At 41.2% G+C, this 14131-nt stretch overlaps 2 protein-coding genes and 1 long non-coding RNA gene across 3 annotated transcripts; 1 reads left to right on the forward strand and 2 right to left on the reverse strand.

Moving 5' to 3' along the window:
• Nucleotides 1-1082: 1082 nt before the first annotated feature.
• Nucleotides 1083-5164, reverse strand: LOC111798618 (uncharacterized). The gene is made up of 2 exons (XM_023681864.2): nt 2506-5164; nt 1083-1534 (listed from the first exon to the last, which is right to left on the reverse strand). Exons 1-2 carry the CDS (start codon nt 5162-5164, stop codon nt 1185-1187), a joined length of 3009 nt encoding a protein of 1002 aa, XP_023537632.2. The 3' UTR covers nt 1083-1184.
• LOC147791608 (uncharacterized) lies at nt 2867-5379 on the forward strand. Its single transcript, XR_015421663.1, has 2 exons — nt 2867-3007; nt 4953-5379. It is a non-coding gene; the product is annotated as an uncharacterized LOC147791608 (long non-coding RNA).
• Nucleotides 5380-6621: 1242 nt separating this feature from the next.
• Nucleotides 6622-9837, reverse strand: LOC111798615 (uncharacterized). Its single transcript, XM_023681861.2, has 2 exons — nt 7182-9837; nt 6622-7089 (listed from the first exon to the last, which is right to left on the reverse strand). Exons 1-2 carry the CDS (start codon nt 9835-9837, stop codon nt 6704-6706), a joined length of 3042 nt encoding a protein of 1013 aa, XP_023537629.2. The 3' UTR covers nt 6622-6703.
• Nucleotides 9838-14131: the final 4294 nt, after the last annotated feature.

The raw sequence follows: 14131 nt of genomic DNA on the forward strand, positions 1-14131 counted from the left end.
TTGCATCAAATGATTTTGGATTTTGGGGTTTGAAAAGTTTTGATTTTAATGTTTGGGGATTTCGGTGTTTTCCCGGGTTTTCTATGTTTCCATGGATTGGGATTCGGCGCTCCCAATTTGGCCTTCAAAATGGCGCTAAGTTTTATAAAATTTTGTATTGTTAAATAAAAAATTAAATTCCTCCTAAATCTCATGGTTTCAACCGTTGTGAGACCTCACAATTCACCCCCTTGAGGCCCAGTGTCCTCGTTGGCACGTCGTCTAGTGTTTAGCTCTTATATCATTTGTAATAGTCTAAGCTTACCACTAGAAGATATTGTTTATTTTAGCCCAATTACGTATCACCGCCAACCTTACGATTTTAAAACGTGCCTATTAGGAAGAGGTTTCTACACCATTATAAGGAATATTTTGTTTCACTCCCCAATCGATGTGGATTTGGCATAATATATATATATATATATATATATATATATAGTAGAATGAAATTAAAGTTTTTATCTATACCAACAAGGTGAAGTTTCCTTTTCAGTTACTTAATCACAAGAAGTCACTTCATAGTTAAGCACTTAACCTAGAGCAACTCTATGTTGGGTGACCTCCTACGAATTTTTCTGGGATGTATGTGAGTGGGGTAAAACATGCTGGAATGACTCGTGAGCGAGGAATAGGTAACGTGACTATGTCATAAGAGATGCAATGGAATGTCGGAGCCATCAGGTATCTAAATCTTGGGCATGAGACGTAACAAATGGTATTAGAGCAATACCTCTCCCAATAAGATGTGGTTTGAGGATGAACCAAGGCAGAAACTAGTGGGTACGTGACACCAGAGTCCGAATGAGAGCGATCTTGATGATAGGATGACTAAGAAAGACTTACAAGGTTAAATATGTTTTATTTGAAACAATTTTATATTGGGTGACCTCCTATAAATTCTTCTCAAGATCCAATTCTGTGGACACTTGATTCTATACTCTCCTGCGTTGTATGTTATCAAATGCAAGCTTACCTATATCTTTTTGGGTAGAACTCGTTGCTTTAGACCATCATTTTTGTGAGAAGAACAACTTTTGATATTAAACCGATCCGTACAAATCTCCAAGCGTAACATCTATCGTTCTACAACATATTCTTAGATACCTAACAAATGTAATACATACATACACACAACAAAAGAAAATCTACATGGTTTTAAGCAAGGAATGTCTAGCATTTTCAAGTCTTGAAAGAGCATCCTTCATCGTAATGCGTGTATTAGCATAATCAGCCGTGCATGAGATGCCAACATCAATGACTTCAATCAAGCACTTCATCATCTTATCTTCACTAATTTGTGGACCTTCGTAATGCGAATGGAAGCCATCTCTTTGCATCAAATCTCTTAAGTAACTGGACTGAACCCATTTGGTTAGATTCTGTTCTCCTCTAAAATCTTCATGGGTCGGACTTTTCCCGGTAAAAAGCTCCAATAAAGTTATCCCGAAACTGTATACATCTCCCGCCACCGTTGCCTTTCTTCCCATGCCGTATTCTGTAACCACAATAAAAATACTTTTAAACTTTGTAATATTACATCGATTTTATAAGCTCAATGCTAACCAATTGACTTCTTATATGTACTAAAATGACTCATAGAATATAACAGCTCAAGTCCACCACTAGTAAATTGACTTCTTACTTCTTACATGTACTAAAACGACTCATAGAGTATAATAGGGCCTAAGTCTAGCCCACCGCTAGTAGATATTTTGTCCATTATGTATTTCTGTCAGTCTCACGATTTTAAAACTCATTTATTAGGGAGAGGTTCCACGCTCTTGTGAGGAATGTTTCGCTTCCCTCTCCAATTGACGTGAAATCTCATAATCCACCCTGTTGGGAGCCAGCAAGCCCCTTGCTGGCACATCACCCGTGTATGGCTCTCGATGTGAGATCTCATCGTCCACCTCTTGGGGGCTCATGAGATCTCATAATCCACCCATTGGGGATCCAGCAGGTCTTTCGCTGGCACATCGCCTGATGTTTGGCTCTCAATGTGAGATCTCGTAATTCATCCCTTCGGGGCCTAGAGGGCTTCTCGCTAACACATCTCCAGTGTCTGGCTTTGATACCATTTACAATAGCTCAAGCTCACCCTAGCTGATATTGTCAAATTGACCCATTACCTACAACGGTCAGCCTCACTGTTCTAAAACTCATCTGCTAGGTAAACCAATTTTCACACCCTTATAAGAAATGTTTTGTTTTCCACTCGGATTTAAAACACATCTGCTAACACAGAGGTTTTCACACCTTTACAAGGAATGTTTTGTTTTCCTCTTTAATCAATGTGAGATCTCACGTAAAAACGATGTGATAGGACGACAAGCATCCCAATCATTTCTACGAACTTTTCGTCCAACATTTTACCCGAAAAATTCGAACCTGACCCATCACGAGCATAGAGAACTAAAATAATACTTTAACCAAACCATATAAAAATTTGAATGTGAAAGCACAAACCTGGAGGAATGTAACCAATGGAACCCCTAAGAACATGAGAGTCAGCGATGGAAGAATAAGGGCTCCCTTCATTCTCGATCAACAACCGAGCCAACCCAAAATCCCCAACTTTGGCAGTCATGTCTTCAGCCAAGAGAACATTACAAGGCTTCAAATCACAGTGAACAATGGGCACTTCAGAGCCATGGTGAAGGTACTCCAACACTGAACAAACATCAATGCCAATGTTCAATCGCTCCAAAAACCCCAGCCCACTTCCATCCAAGTGACGTCTCTGCCCATGAATCCACTCCGCCAAGCTTCCATTACTCAAAAACTCATAAACCAGAGCTCTAAAATCCCTTCCTTCAAAGTCTATACTCGAGCACGTCGTAATGAGCTTCACAAGCTTCCGATGCCGCACACTGCGCGAGGCCTCGCACTCCGCAAAAAAGCTTCTAATATACCCAGTTCGTTCAATGTTCAACACCTTGATTGCAACTACGCCCTGTTCTTGATTCAGGTACCCCTTGTAAACTGACCCAAAACTTCCCTTTCCCACTAAATTTTCATGGCTGAAATTTGCTGTGGCGGCTCGAATCTCAGCGTATGAGACTATGTCGTGTTGCCTTTTTAATTCATCTGTTGACAATGGTGGAGTTCTTGGCTTTCTCTTGGTCAGATAAAACCAAGCTCCCATTGTAAAACAGAGTGCTGATATTGAGAAGACGACTGTTAAAGCAATGATTTTGATTCTCTTTTCGTTGTGGGGTTTGTTATTTACACATACCGATGGCAAACAAAGCTTTGGATTTCCTTCTAAATAAACACTTGGGATTCTCTTTAAATCTCCACCTTCAAAAGCTACTCCTTCGAGGTCGTTAAATGAGAGATTCAACAGCTGCAAAGCTGTTCGATTTTGGAGATTCCTAGGAATAGGACCTGTAAGTTTGTTCGAGGAAAGATCCAAAGCTCGCAATCCCAAAATATTTCCAAGACTACTCGGAATTTGACCTGAAAATTCATTCTTCGCCATTATCAACACCTCCAAGCTCTTGCAGTCACTGATCGAAGAAGGAATTTCGCCAGAGATCAGATTCTCAGAGATATCAATTTTCTCAACGTTTTCGAGGAGCTTGATTTCTTCAGGTAAATTCCCACTAAGCATATTGTTGGAGAGATTCAAAATCATGCTCAAACTAGGAAAATTTAGAGCCTCTTTGGGTATTCCCCCACTAAGCTTATTGCTCGACAAATCCATTGCAAGCAAGTTTGTGAAGTTTCCAAAAGAATTGGGGATGTCCCCGACAAGGTTGTTTCCCGACAAATCAATATGGTTTAGTTTCCCAAGGCTTCCCAATGAGCTTGGAATTCTACCAAAGAGCTGATTTTGAGCCAAACCCAGTAGTTGTAATTGCTCCAATTGGCCAATTTGAGGTGGGATTTCCCCAGATAGCTTGTTTTTGTTCAAATTCAGCAAAGTTAAGCTCCGAAGATTGCCAATTGAAGATGGAATATTCCCATATATTCGATTCCCTCCCATGTACAATCTTGAGAAGACTTTGGAAAGGTTTCCAATGGATTCAGGAATCACACCTTCTAAGTAGTTTTCATCAGCTGCTATGAAGGTGAGACGAGAGCTGTTGGTCAAAGACGAGATGAAACTAAGCCCATCTCGACCCGAGCTAACGATCTTGTTGTGTCCAATATAATACATTTGAAGATCAGGCAAATTCTCCAATCCTGGTGGGATTGTTCCTTCGAAAAGATTGTGAGCAAACCGTATAATTCTTATTTGGGTCATATTATGCATTGATTCAGGGATTGTTCCTGAAAATCTATTGAAACAGAAGTTGAAGAACAAAAGATTTGGGAGATTATCTCCAAAATCCTTGGGGAGTGTTCCATGGAGACGATTTGCAGCTAAGATCAAAGTAACCAAAGAAGACATGTTGTAAATGCTTGGGGGAACAAAGCCACTGAAATTGTTAATGGATATCACCAAGTTCTTCAAGTTTTGAAGACGACCCAATTCAGAAGGAATCGAACCACCAACTGAATTGGTCCCTAAATTTAAGGTTATGAGAGAAGAAAGGTTCCCAAAAGATGGGGGAATTGTACCGTAGAGATGATTCTGTCCCAAGTTCAAAACTTTAAGCTTTGTTAATCTGCTGAGTTCTTCTGGAATTTGGCTTGTGATTCTGTTGGAAGTCAAGTCAAGAATCTCAAGCTCTGTCATTCCACTCATGTTGGAGGGGAGGGCACCTCTTATGTAATTGAAGCTCATATTAAGAACTTTCAAGCGAGAAAGATTGCTAATTTGAACAGGAATTGGACCTGTTATTTGGTTGTTTTGAAGTTGAAGAGATTTGAGGGACAAAAGATTGCCAATTTGAATATGTACAGACCCTGCAAGCGCCAACCCAGAAAGATCGAGGCCGATGACTCTTTTGCCATCTTTATCGCAGGAAACGCCTGTCCAATTACAAGGCGATGAGTTTTGATTCCATGAAGATAAAGGGTGGTGAAGATGGAGATGATTGAATCCTGACTTGAGGGAGATTAAAGCTTGCTTGTCTGATTCAAGGGTCGAGATGGATGATCCAAGAGAAGCTGCAAAAGCTAAAATGAAAACACAAAAGAAGTGGATCATCTGTGGAGGAGGAGGAGAATCTGCCATTTTGATTGAAGAGGAATACTTGGTATGCATTCTTTGATATTATAACTCTTGTTGTTTGTTTGAAATGTTATCTTTAGACTTTTTTCTATCTGTCACAGTCCTTGAATTTGGTGAGATGAAAATATTGATAATTCAGCATGTTTACACTTCTATATGCTTATAGTTGTTGGGAAGTCATTTCAATATGAAGAGTGCGCATATCGCTGTCTTTTTCAGTTGGAAGTTTGCTTGTGCTTATGGTTCATGCACCATTGATGGAGTCAAGTTTGTCGTCTCAGAGTATATATAATTGTGAGATCTCACGTTGATTGGAGAGAGGAACGAGTGCCAGCGAGAGCGCTGGGTTCCGAAGGGGGTGGATTATGAGATCCCACATCGGTTGGAGAGGAGAACGAAGCATTCTTTATAAGGGTGTGGAAACCTCTTCTTAGTAGACGCGTTTTAAGAACCTTGAGGGGTAGCCCAAAAGGAAAAGTCCAAAGAGGATAATATTTGCTAGCGGTGAGCTTAGACTGTTACAAATGGTATTAGAGCCAGACACTGAGTGGTGTGCTAGCTAGGACGTTGGGCCCCAAAGGGGGTGGATTGTGAGATCTCACATCGGTTGGAGAGGAGAACGAAACATTTTTTTAGAAGGGTTTGGAAATCTTTCCTTAGCAGACGTGGTTTAAAAACCTTAAGCGGAAGCCTAAAAGGGAAAGTCCAAAGAGGACAACATTTGCTAGCGATGAGCTTGGACTGTTATAAATGGTATTAGAGCCAGACATCGAGGTGTGTGCCAAGGAGAAAGTTGAGCCCAGAAAGGGGGTGGACACCAGTCGGTGTGCCAACGAGGACGTAACCCCGGAAGAAGGGTGGACACCGGGCTGTGTGCCAGCAAGGACGCTGGGCTTCGAAGGGGGGTGGATTGTGAGATCCCACATCGGTGGAGAGGAGAACAAAACATTTCTTGTAAGGATGTGAGACACATTTTAAAAACCTTGAGGGAAAGCCCAAAAGGGAAAGTTCGAAGAAGATAATATATGCTAGTGGTGGGCTTAGAGGGTTACAAATGATATAAGAGCCAGATATCGGGTGGTGTGCTAGCAAGGACCGTGAGCCTTGAAGCAGAGTGGACACCGGGCGATGTGCCAGTTAGGACGCTAAGCCCCAAAAGGGGTGGATACGGAGTAGTGTCCCAGCGAGGACGTTGCGTCCCGAAAGGGGGTGGACACTGAGCGATGTGCCAGTGAGGACGTTGGGCCCTGAAAGGGAGTGGACACCAAACAGTGTGCCGGCAAGGACGCTCGGCCCCAAAGAGGAGTGGATTGATTGGAGAAAGGAACCAGTGCTAAATAGGATGCTGGGCCTCAAAGTGAGTGGGATAGATTGAACGTATAAAATTTGTTAAAAGAGCTTGAGTGTCATTTGCTAAAACCAATCGACAAGTGCTTATGTTTATTAGTTGTACATGAAAATATCAACACTACCACTGTTTTATACTCTCAAATCCTTGCAATGACTGTCCCCAATATCATCAGCAACAAGTGGATGCTTTTTTCACTCATTGTTCCCATCTGAATGATGAACAAGAGTGGCTCTTATCGTCTTGAGCTTTACAAACACATCTTTCATGCTAATACGTTTTTCAGGCGAATTAGCAGTGCAACAGAGTCCAACACCCATGACATCAACCAGACAATCATACTGTTTTCTTGGGTTAATCTCTTGTTCTTCATAGTATAAGTTGAATCGTGATTCTAACAGCGCAGCGTCCACTATTTCATCCATGTTCTTTGGATAACCCAACTCAACCCATTTCATCAAGTTCAGCTCTCCTGAAAACCTTTCGTCAGTTGGACGTTTCCCTGTAAAAAGCTCCACCAATGTCACCCCAAAACTGTACACATCTCCAGCTCTTGTAGGCTTTCTTCCCACTCCATACTCTGCAAAACCAGAAAGCTTACTTAGTTTCGAAAACCCTTTAAAGGATGAGTTTTCTTTTTGAATAAAACACAAAACTTTAACGTTCACAAACCTGGAGGAACATAGCCAATGGAGCCCTTTAAGACACGACTCGAAGTAATGGAAGCAGATTGGTTGGTTTCGCCTTCCATCAGAAAACGAGCTAACCCGAAATCCCCAACTTTTGCAGTCATGTCTTCCGACAGAATAATGTTGCTGGGCTTTAAATCGCAGTGGACAATCGGAACGTCGTAGCCATTGTGGAGGTAATCCAACGCAGAAGCAACGTCAATGGCAATGTTCAACCTCTCCACTAAGTTTAGCCCACTTCCATCTTCATGAAGTTTATGCTTATGAATCCATGAATCCAAGCTTCCATTGCTTAAAAACTCATAAACCAAAGCAAGAAACTCCTGCTGCTTCAAGTCAATGCTGGAGCATGATGTGATTAGTTTAACAAGATTTCGGTGTCTCACATGTCTTAGAGCCTCACACTCAGCAAGAAAGCTCCTCACAGAACCAGCTCTCTCTGTGTTAAACACCTTGACTGCAATACCAATCCCCTGTTCCAAACAGCCTCTGTAGACTGTCCCAAAGCTTCCTTTCCCAATCATATTTTCGGGGCTGAAATTATCCGTTGCCAAACAAAGCTCACGATGGGAGATCATTTCAGGCTTCCCCTTTACCCATTCACTTGATAATGACAATGGAACCTTTGATTTTCTTCTCATGAAGTAAACCAAAGTTCCAAATACAAGAAGTATTGCCAACAATGCTGATAAAACAGAGACGACAACAATTTTAATTACCTTCCCTTTTGTCCCTGTCGCTGCACATGAGAAATATCCATCACAAAGCTTTGGATTGCCTTGCAAATAAAGGTTGGTGATATTTCTAAACTCCATTGGAACAACTCCCTCGAGATCATTAAAAGAAAGGTTAAGAGTTCGAAGAGCATTCAACCGTTGAAGCTCATCAGGAATGGGGCCTGAAAGATGGTTGGAGGAGAGATCCAGAAGCTGGAGGCCTCTAAGATCACCAAACGTTCTTGGAATAGGACCTGAGAGTTTATTCCTCGCCATTATAAATACCTCCAAGCTTTTGCAGCCACTAATTGAAGAAGGAATGTTACCAGAGATATGGTTGTTTGAGATATCAATGGCAACAACATTTTGTAGAGACCCAATTTCTTGAGGGAGAGATCCACTGAGAAGGTTATTGGATAGATTTAGAATCTTGCTTAAAGCAGGCAGAGTGAGTGTCTCTCTCGGTATACTTCCATTGAGCTTATTTTTGGACAAATCCAAGTAGAGCAGATTCTTAAAGTTCCCAAAAGAGGTGGGTATGTTACCAACCAAATCGTTTCCTGATAAATCAATTTGATTCAGCATTCGAAGATCACCCAAAGAACTTGGAATACTACCAGACAATCGATTCCTTGCCATAAGAAGCATTTGAAGCTTATCCAATTTGCCAATTTGAGCTGGGATTTCACCTGATAACGAGTTATCACTCAAATTTAGAAGAGACAAGCCGTGGAGATTAGAGATTGTTGTGGGTATCTTCCCATAAAAACGATTCTCTCCCATATACAGCTTAGAAAGTTCCTTGGAGAGATTCCCAATGGAATCCGGAATCACACCTTCAAAGTTGTTCCCATCAAGAGCTAGAAAGGCAAGGCGAGAGCTGTTTGTCAAGGAAGTGATGAAATTGAGGCCCCCATTTGCATCTGAACCCACAAGCTTGTTGTATCCGATGTTGTACATTGAGAGATGGTTAAGTTTCTCGAGACCTGGTGGGACTGTCCCTTCAAGAAAATTATGTGCGAACCGTATGACTTGTATTCTTGTAATGTTATGCAACGACTCAGGGATTGTTCCTGTAAATTTATTGAAGCAAAAGTTGAATACTAAAAGATTGGGGAGCTTTTCTCCAATATCCTTGGGGAACGTTCCCCAGAGGTGGTTGGAGGCCAAGGCCAGAGTAACCAAGGAAGACATATTGTATATGCCGGGAGGAACAGTCCCAGAAAGGTTGTTAATGGTGATAATCAGGTCCTTCAAGTTTGGAAGGTTGGATAATTGGGTGGGAATGGGTCCGCTGATTGAATTTGTTCCTAAATTTATGGTAACAAGCGATGAAAGATTACCTAAAGATGGTGGGATTTCACCGTAGAGTTGGTTCTGTGCCAAAACAAGAACTTGTAGCTTGGTCAAGCGGCTGAGCTCGTCCGGGAGTCTCCCATTGATCTTGTTGGACATCAAGTCAAGGGTCTCGAGATCAGCCATTGTAGTGATGTTGGAAGGTAATGGGCCTTGTAAATTGTTGAAACTCATATTCAAAACTCTCAAGCGAAAAAGCTTGTTGATTTGATGTGGGATTTGCCCTGTTAGTTGATTGCTCTGGAGTTGAAGTGAGCGAAGGAAGGAGAGGTTCCCAACGTGAGGATCGATGGCGCCAGAGAGTTGAAAGCCGGCGAGATTCAGGGCAACCACTCGGCTTCCATTTGTGTCGCAGGTAACGCCGACCCAGTTGCAGGGAGATGAAGTTTGGTTACTCCAAGAAAACAGGGGATTTGAAGGCGGAATGGTTTGAAATGCTGACTTGATTGCAAGCAAAGCCTGTTTGTCTGTGTCGAGATTCAGGGTGGCCGAGCTAACACCAGGAAGTGCGAGATATTTGAGAAGAACAATGGCAGAAAGAATGGCGAAGTGGAAGTGGGTGGCCATGTCTGAATGTGGAATTGAATGGCAGAGGAGAATGACTTTATAGAGCAGCCTGTTGAAGAATATGATTCAATGGAGAAAGCACAACGGTCAGAATGCTCAGCATGAGAGTTGAATAGAAAGCTCAGTTGGTTGGTGGATGCCTAAGACCAAGTCCAAAGTTAAGTCGGTCACGAGTTCTCGTATAATATAAACTTTAAGGAAGATGTGAAGAAAATATTGTTCAAATTTTCACAAGATATTTCAATTCAGGTCAAGTTAAACAAAAATCAAGTATGACTACAGATTCTTGGCGAAGAATTTAAAGTTATGGTCATAAAATATGAAATTTAGAATTTTTGAAATGGTTTGCGAAAAAGTTGAGCAGTTTCCAATTTGAGGGTATATAAAATCATGTATGTTATATTTATTGTTTAGATTAGTGACTAATAACCATTTATGTTATCCTTATTGCAATTATACATGATTTAGATTGCATGTTTAGAATCATTCAAGCTTTATCTGATCCATCTAACTTGTGAAGTGATTCAAACATCAAATAAGTGTTTTTGTCTTGAAATATTCGATCAACAATATAATATGAATTATATCGCTTAAAGTTTATGGATCAAACTTATACTTTAATCCAACATTTTCTTTTTATTATTTTTGGCATTTTGGAATGTGATCTCAAACTCACCCTACAACATACGTAATTTGACTTGAAGTGATAAAAGGAAGACTTCACTAAATAATTGTTGACTTAAAGATATCATTTAAAATCGGAGTCCTTGAATTATGAAGCAGATCTCTCTATATATAGAGAGAGATCCCATATTAGTTGGAGAGGAGAACGAATTATTTTTTGCAAAGGTGTAGAAACCTCTATCTATCAGATACATTTTAAAACCTTGAGGAGAAGTCAACTAGCGAAAGTCTAAAGATGACAATATCGACTAGCGATAGATTTGGACTGTTACTGTAACGACCCGGGAAAGAAAAAGAAAGAAAAAAAAAAGAAAAAGAAAACGATAAAAAAAAAAAAAAAAACTAAGACGCCGAAAAACTCGTGAGTTTTTCGACGACCGCCGAGTTTCGCGGACCCCACACGAAACGACGGCCACACCACGCCCAGCCTTCAACCCACGACTCCCAGCACCTGTCAGAATACCTGCAAATGGAGAAAAGAAAGAAAATACGAGAGAGAGAGATTTCGGATAAACGTCGGCGAGTTTCCAGTTTCTCCGACGAGCCCCCAAACCACCTGAAAACTGACACCAAACGATCAGTTACCACCACGAGAAGAATCCCTAACGAAAGCACAATAACTCAAGGTGCGTTTTGTGCTTTTTTTCTTAAGTGCCGTCGTCGGTAACCAAGGTTGGAAAAGTGGGTTTTTCTAATCGTTTTTAGATCTGTGGTTTTAGGAACTTTTAGGACGCAAAACTCCAAGGACGACAAATAAAGAGGAAAAGGAAGTAAGAGGATCGAAATCGGCAACGGAAATGCCGCGGGAAGGAGAGAGAAAACTTGCCGAAAAATCGGCCGAAGTCGGGTAAGGAAGGCGAGATCCACGGATCCGAGTCAACCCGAACCCAAAACCCGAGAGAGCCAGCCCATTCTTTCCCTCGGCCTCTGCCTTCGGCCCAGTCCAACTACAGCGGCTCAAACCTCAAACCAGCCCACCTCAAACCAGCCCAGAAGCTACGGTTCAGTTGAACCAACCCGAGACCAGACCCACGGTCCAATCGAGCTGGCCTGCAACCCAAACACTTGCAGCCCAGCCTAGTAAGCCGAGGCCCAACGATTAGTCTTGGCCCAGTAGCCTTCCGCAGCCTGCGACCCGGACCACGACCCGAACCAGACTGCGACCCGCGCTTCGACTCGATGCTACCGCACAACGTGGCTCGCTCTGCTGCTGTCACGTGTCACACAGCGGCGCAAGCGGTCCCTCGGCTCGGCTCGGCGCAAACGGCTCGGGCTCCCTCCGGTGACGCTCCAGCGGCTCTTCCGGCAGCTGTTCGGCTCGGCTCACCTGTTTACAGCCCGATTTCCACTGTTTCAACCCTTTCGAATCTGTTTTCGGCCCCGATTAAGGTATTCAAGACCGTTTTAGAGCCGTATTTCACATTTATTGATTTATAGATAAATTAATTGTGAAATACTAACGGAAAGTGGTGAACGGTGTGATAGGAAACAAACCCCGGCAACGTAGAAAGCAACTCTCATGGAACGGGAGCTTACGTTTAGCTATTTAGGGAGTACTTCAGCCAAGGCCAACCAAGTAAGCGAAATCCAGTAAAGTATTGTACGACAAAACAAAGACTAATTAGATGACTTTGATTAATATACGGATCCTATTGTATCTGTATATGATACACAAAAGTAAGAGTTCCTTTCTTGATTATTTTTATTCATAATAGGAAGTTCCTACGACATGGTAGATCGGTGACCTTTGAAAAAGGGGAAGAAGTCGTTTCTCTATTTATTTGATTTAATAATTATGTAAAAAATCAAATAAATAGAGAAAAGCCGACTATCGGAATCGAACCGATGACCACCGCAATGCTCTAACCTGTGAGCTAAGCGGGCTCACATAACGGAAATGTTACATGCATAGTAATTTACTAAATTACTGGGATCTTATAGGATAGGCTAAAAATTATATGAGTTATGATGATGTATGAATTATGTCGTACGATGCGGTATATGAGTTATGATGATGTATGTGTTATGATGATGTGTGGGTTACGATACTTGATGTTGTGTGCAGTATATATATATATATTTTGATGAATGACGTACTTGATATGTTTGATGCACTTTGTGGCAATATGATGAGTATGATGGTTGCATGACGTTTACCTTAATATGATGATGTTTTCATATTGAGCATGCTATATGATGATGAGTGCCATATTGCATCATGTCGTTAGATCGACATAGGACACAACCCTAAGAGCGTGAAAATGATATTAATATAAATATCCACGAGTATATGTTACCTAGAGTAACAAAGAGATGAGACTAGAGGGTTGTGTCAGAAGAGATATTATGATGGATTTAGAGGGACCTCATGCATATTGTATGTTCATAAGCATAGGGCTACTTCCCCTAGAGATGATGAGTGCGGATGCGCATCATATGATGAGCGCGAATGCGCACAGGTGCGAATGCACACAGATGAGTGTGTTCATGAGGCGCATGACACTATGGGGTTCCGCTGACCTCCGGACGTCGCTACAGATTAGCTTGACTAGAGGGTCCAAGGGGTGTGCGAGCGCCCTGGGGATTCACACTCGCACGTGTGAGTCGTGTGTAGGGAAGTACTACACATCCAATTTGTCCGAGACTGGAGGCCACCCCTAAGATGATCAGAGATAGGTCCCTAATTCATGATTGCATATGTTTGCATTAGCATGCCCCCTATAGTGGGGTCACTTACTGAGTATTTCTTCGAAATACTCAGGCCGTGTGCCATATTGTTTTTCAGGTAAAGGCAAGGCTCCCATGTACGGTTGACGGTGGCATCGTGATCAGAGACTGTGGCGCGTGCATAGGATAGTTGCATATCTAAAATTCCTAGTCTTGGTTAGAATAGGACGTTTGCATTTCATTCATTTAAATTATTTAATTTGTAATTATTTTTATCTTTTTGAACTCCAGCATGATGTTTGAAACACGTAAGACCGACAGTGTTTTCTAATGTTTGAACGTATTTTGAAGCTTTAAATTTTTTCACTAATAAAGATGAGCAGTTTTAGATTTATATTCTGCATTAGAGATGAGCATGAAACGTTAGTAGCCTCTAGATATATGGAAATTTAGGGCCGTTACAGTTATAATATATTTTAATTGCTGAACTATGTTTAAATTAATTCCCACTCGTAATTTTTGAAATAATAATTTGTAATCGTATTTTATAATATGATTTATGAGGTCAGTAATCATAATATGAGTGGTCATTTAGTTAGCTTACTTGACCATGTAAATATTTATTATATGATATATTTGGTGACTAAATTTATTCAATAAAACTAATAAAGACTTTCAATAAAGTCATCTTTAATAAATAAATAAATAAATAAAAAAAAAAACCTTTCTTCCACTGGTTTCTTTAAGAGACCTCGTACTAATAAAGATAATGAATCTTACTTATAAATTCATGATCTTCCTCTTAATTAATCCACGTGGAGTTCCAAGAAATATACCATAGAGTTTTCCTTGATATCTTCTCTCGAGCTCTCAACAACCTCTCTCCTTCAAGCCTTGACTTCTTCTTTGGAGCTCTCGAACAAAATATACCCTTTACTCGACA

This window comes from Cucurbita pepo, chromosome 7 (genome assembly GCF_057944985.1).
Source record: "Cucurbita pepo subsp. pepo isolate OVF chromosome 7, ASM5794498v1, whole genome shotgun sequence".
In the NCBI taxonomy this organism is placed as follows: domain Eukaryota; kingdom Viridiplantae; phylum Streptophyta; class Magnoliopsida; order Cucurbitales; family Cucurbitaceae; genus Cucurbita; species Cucurbita pepo.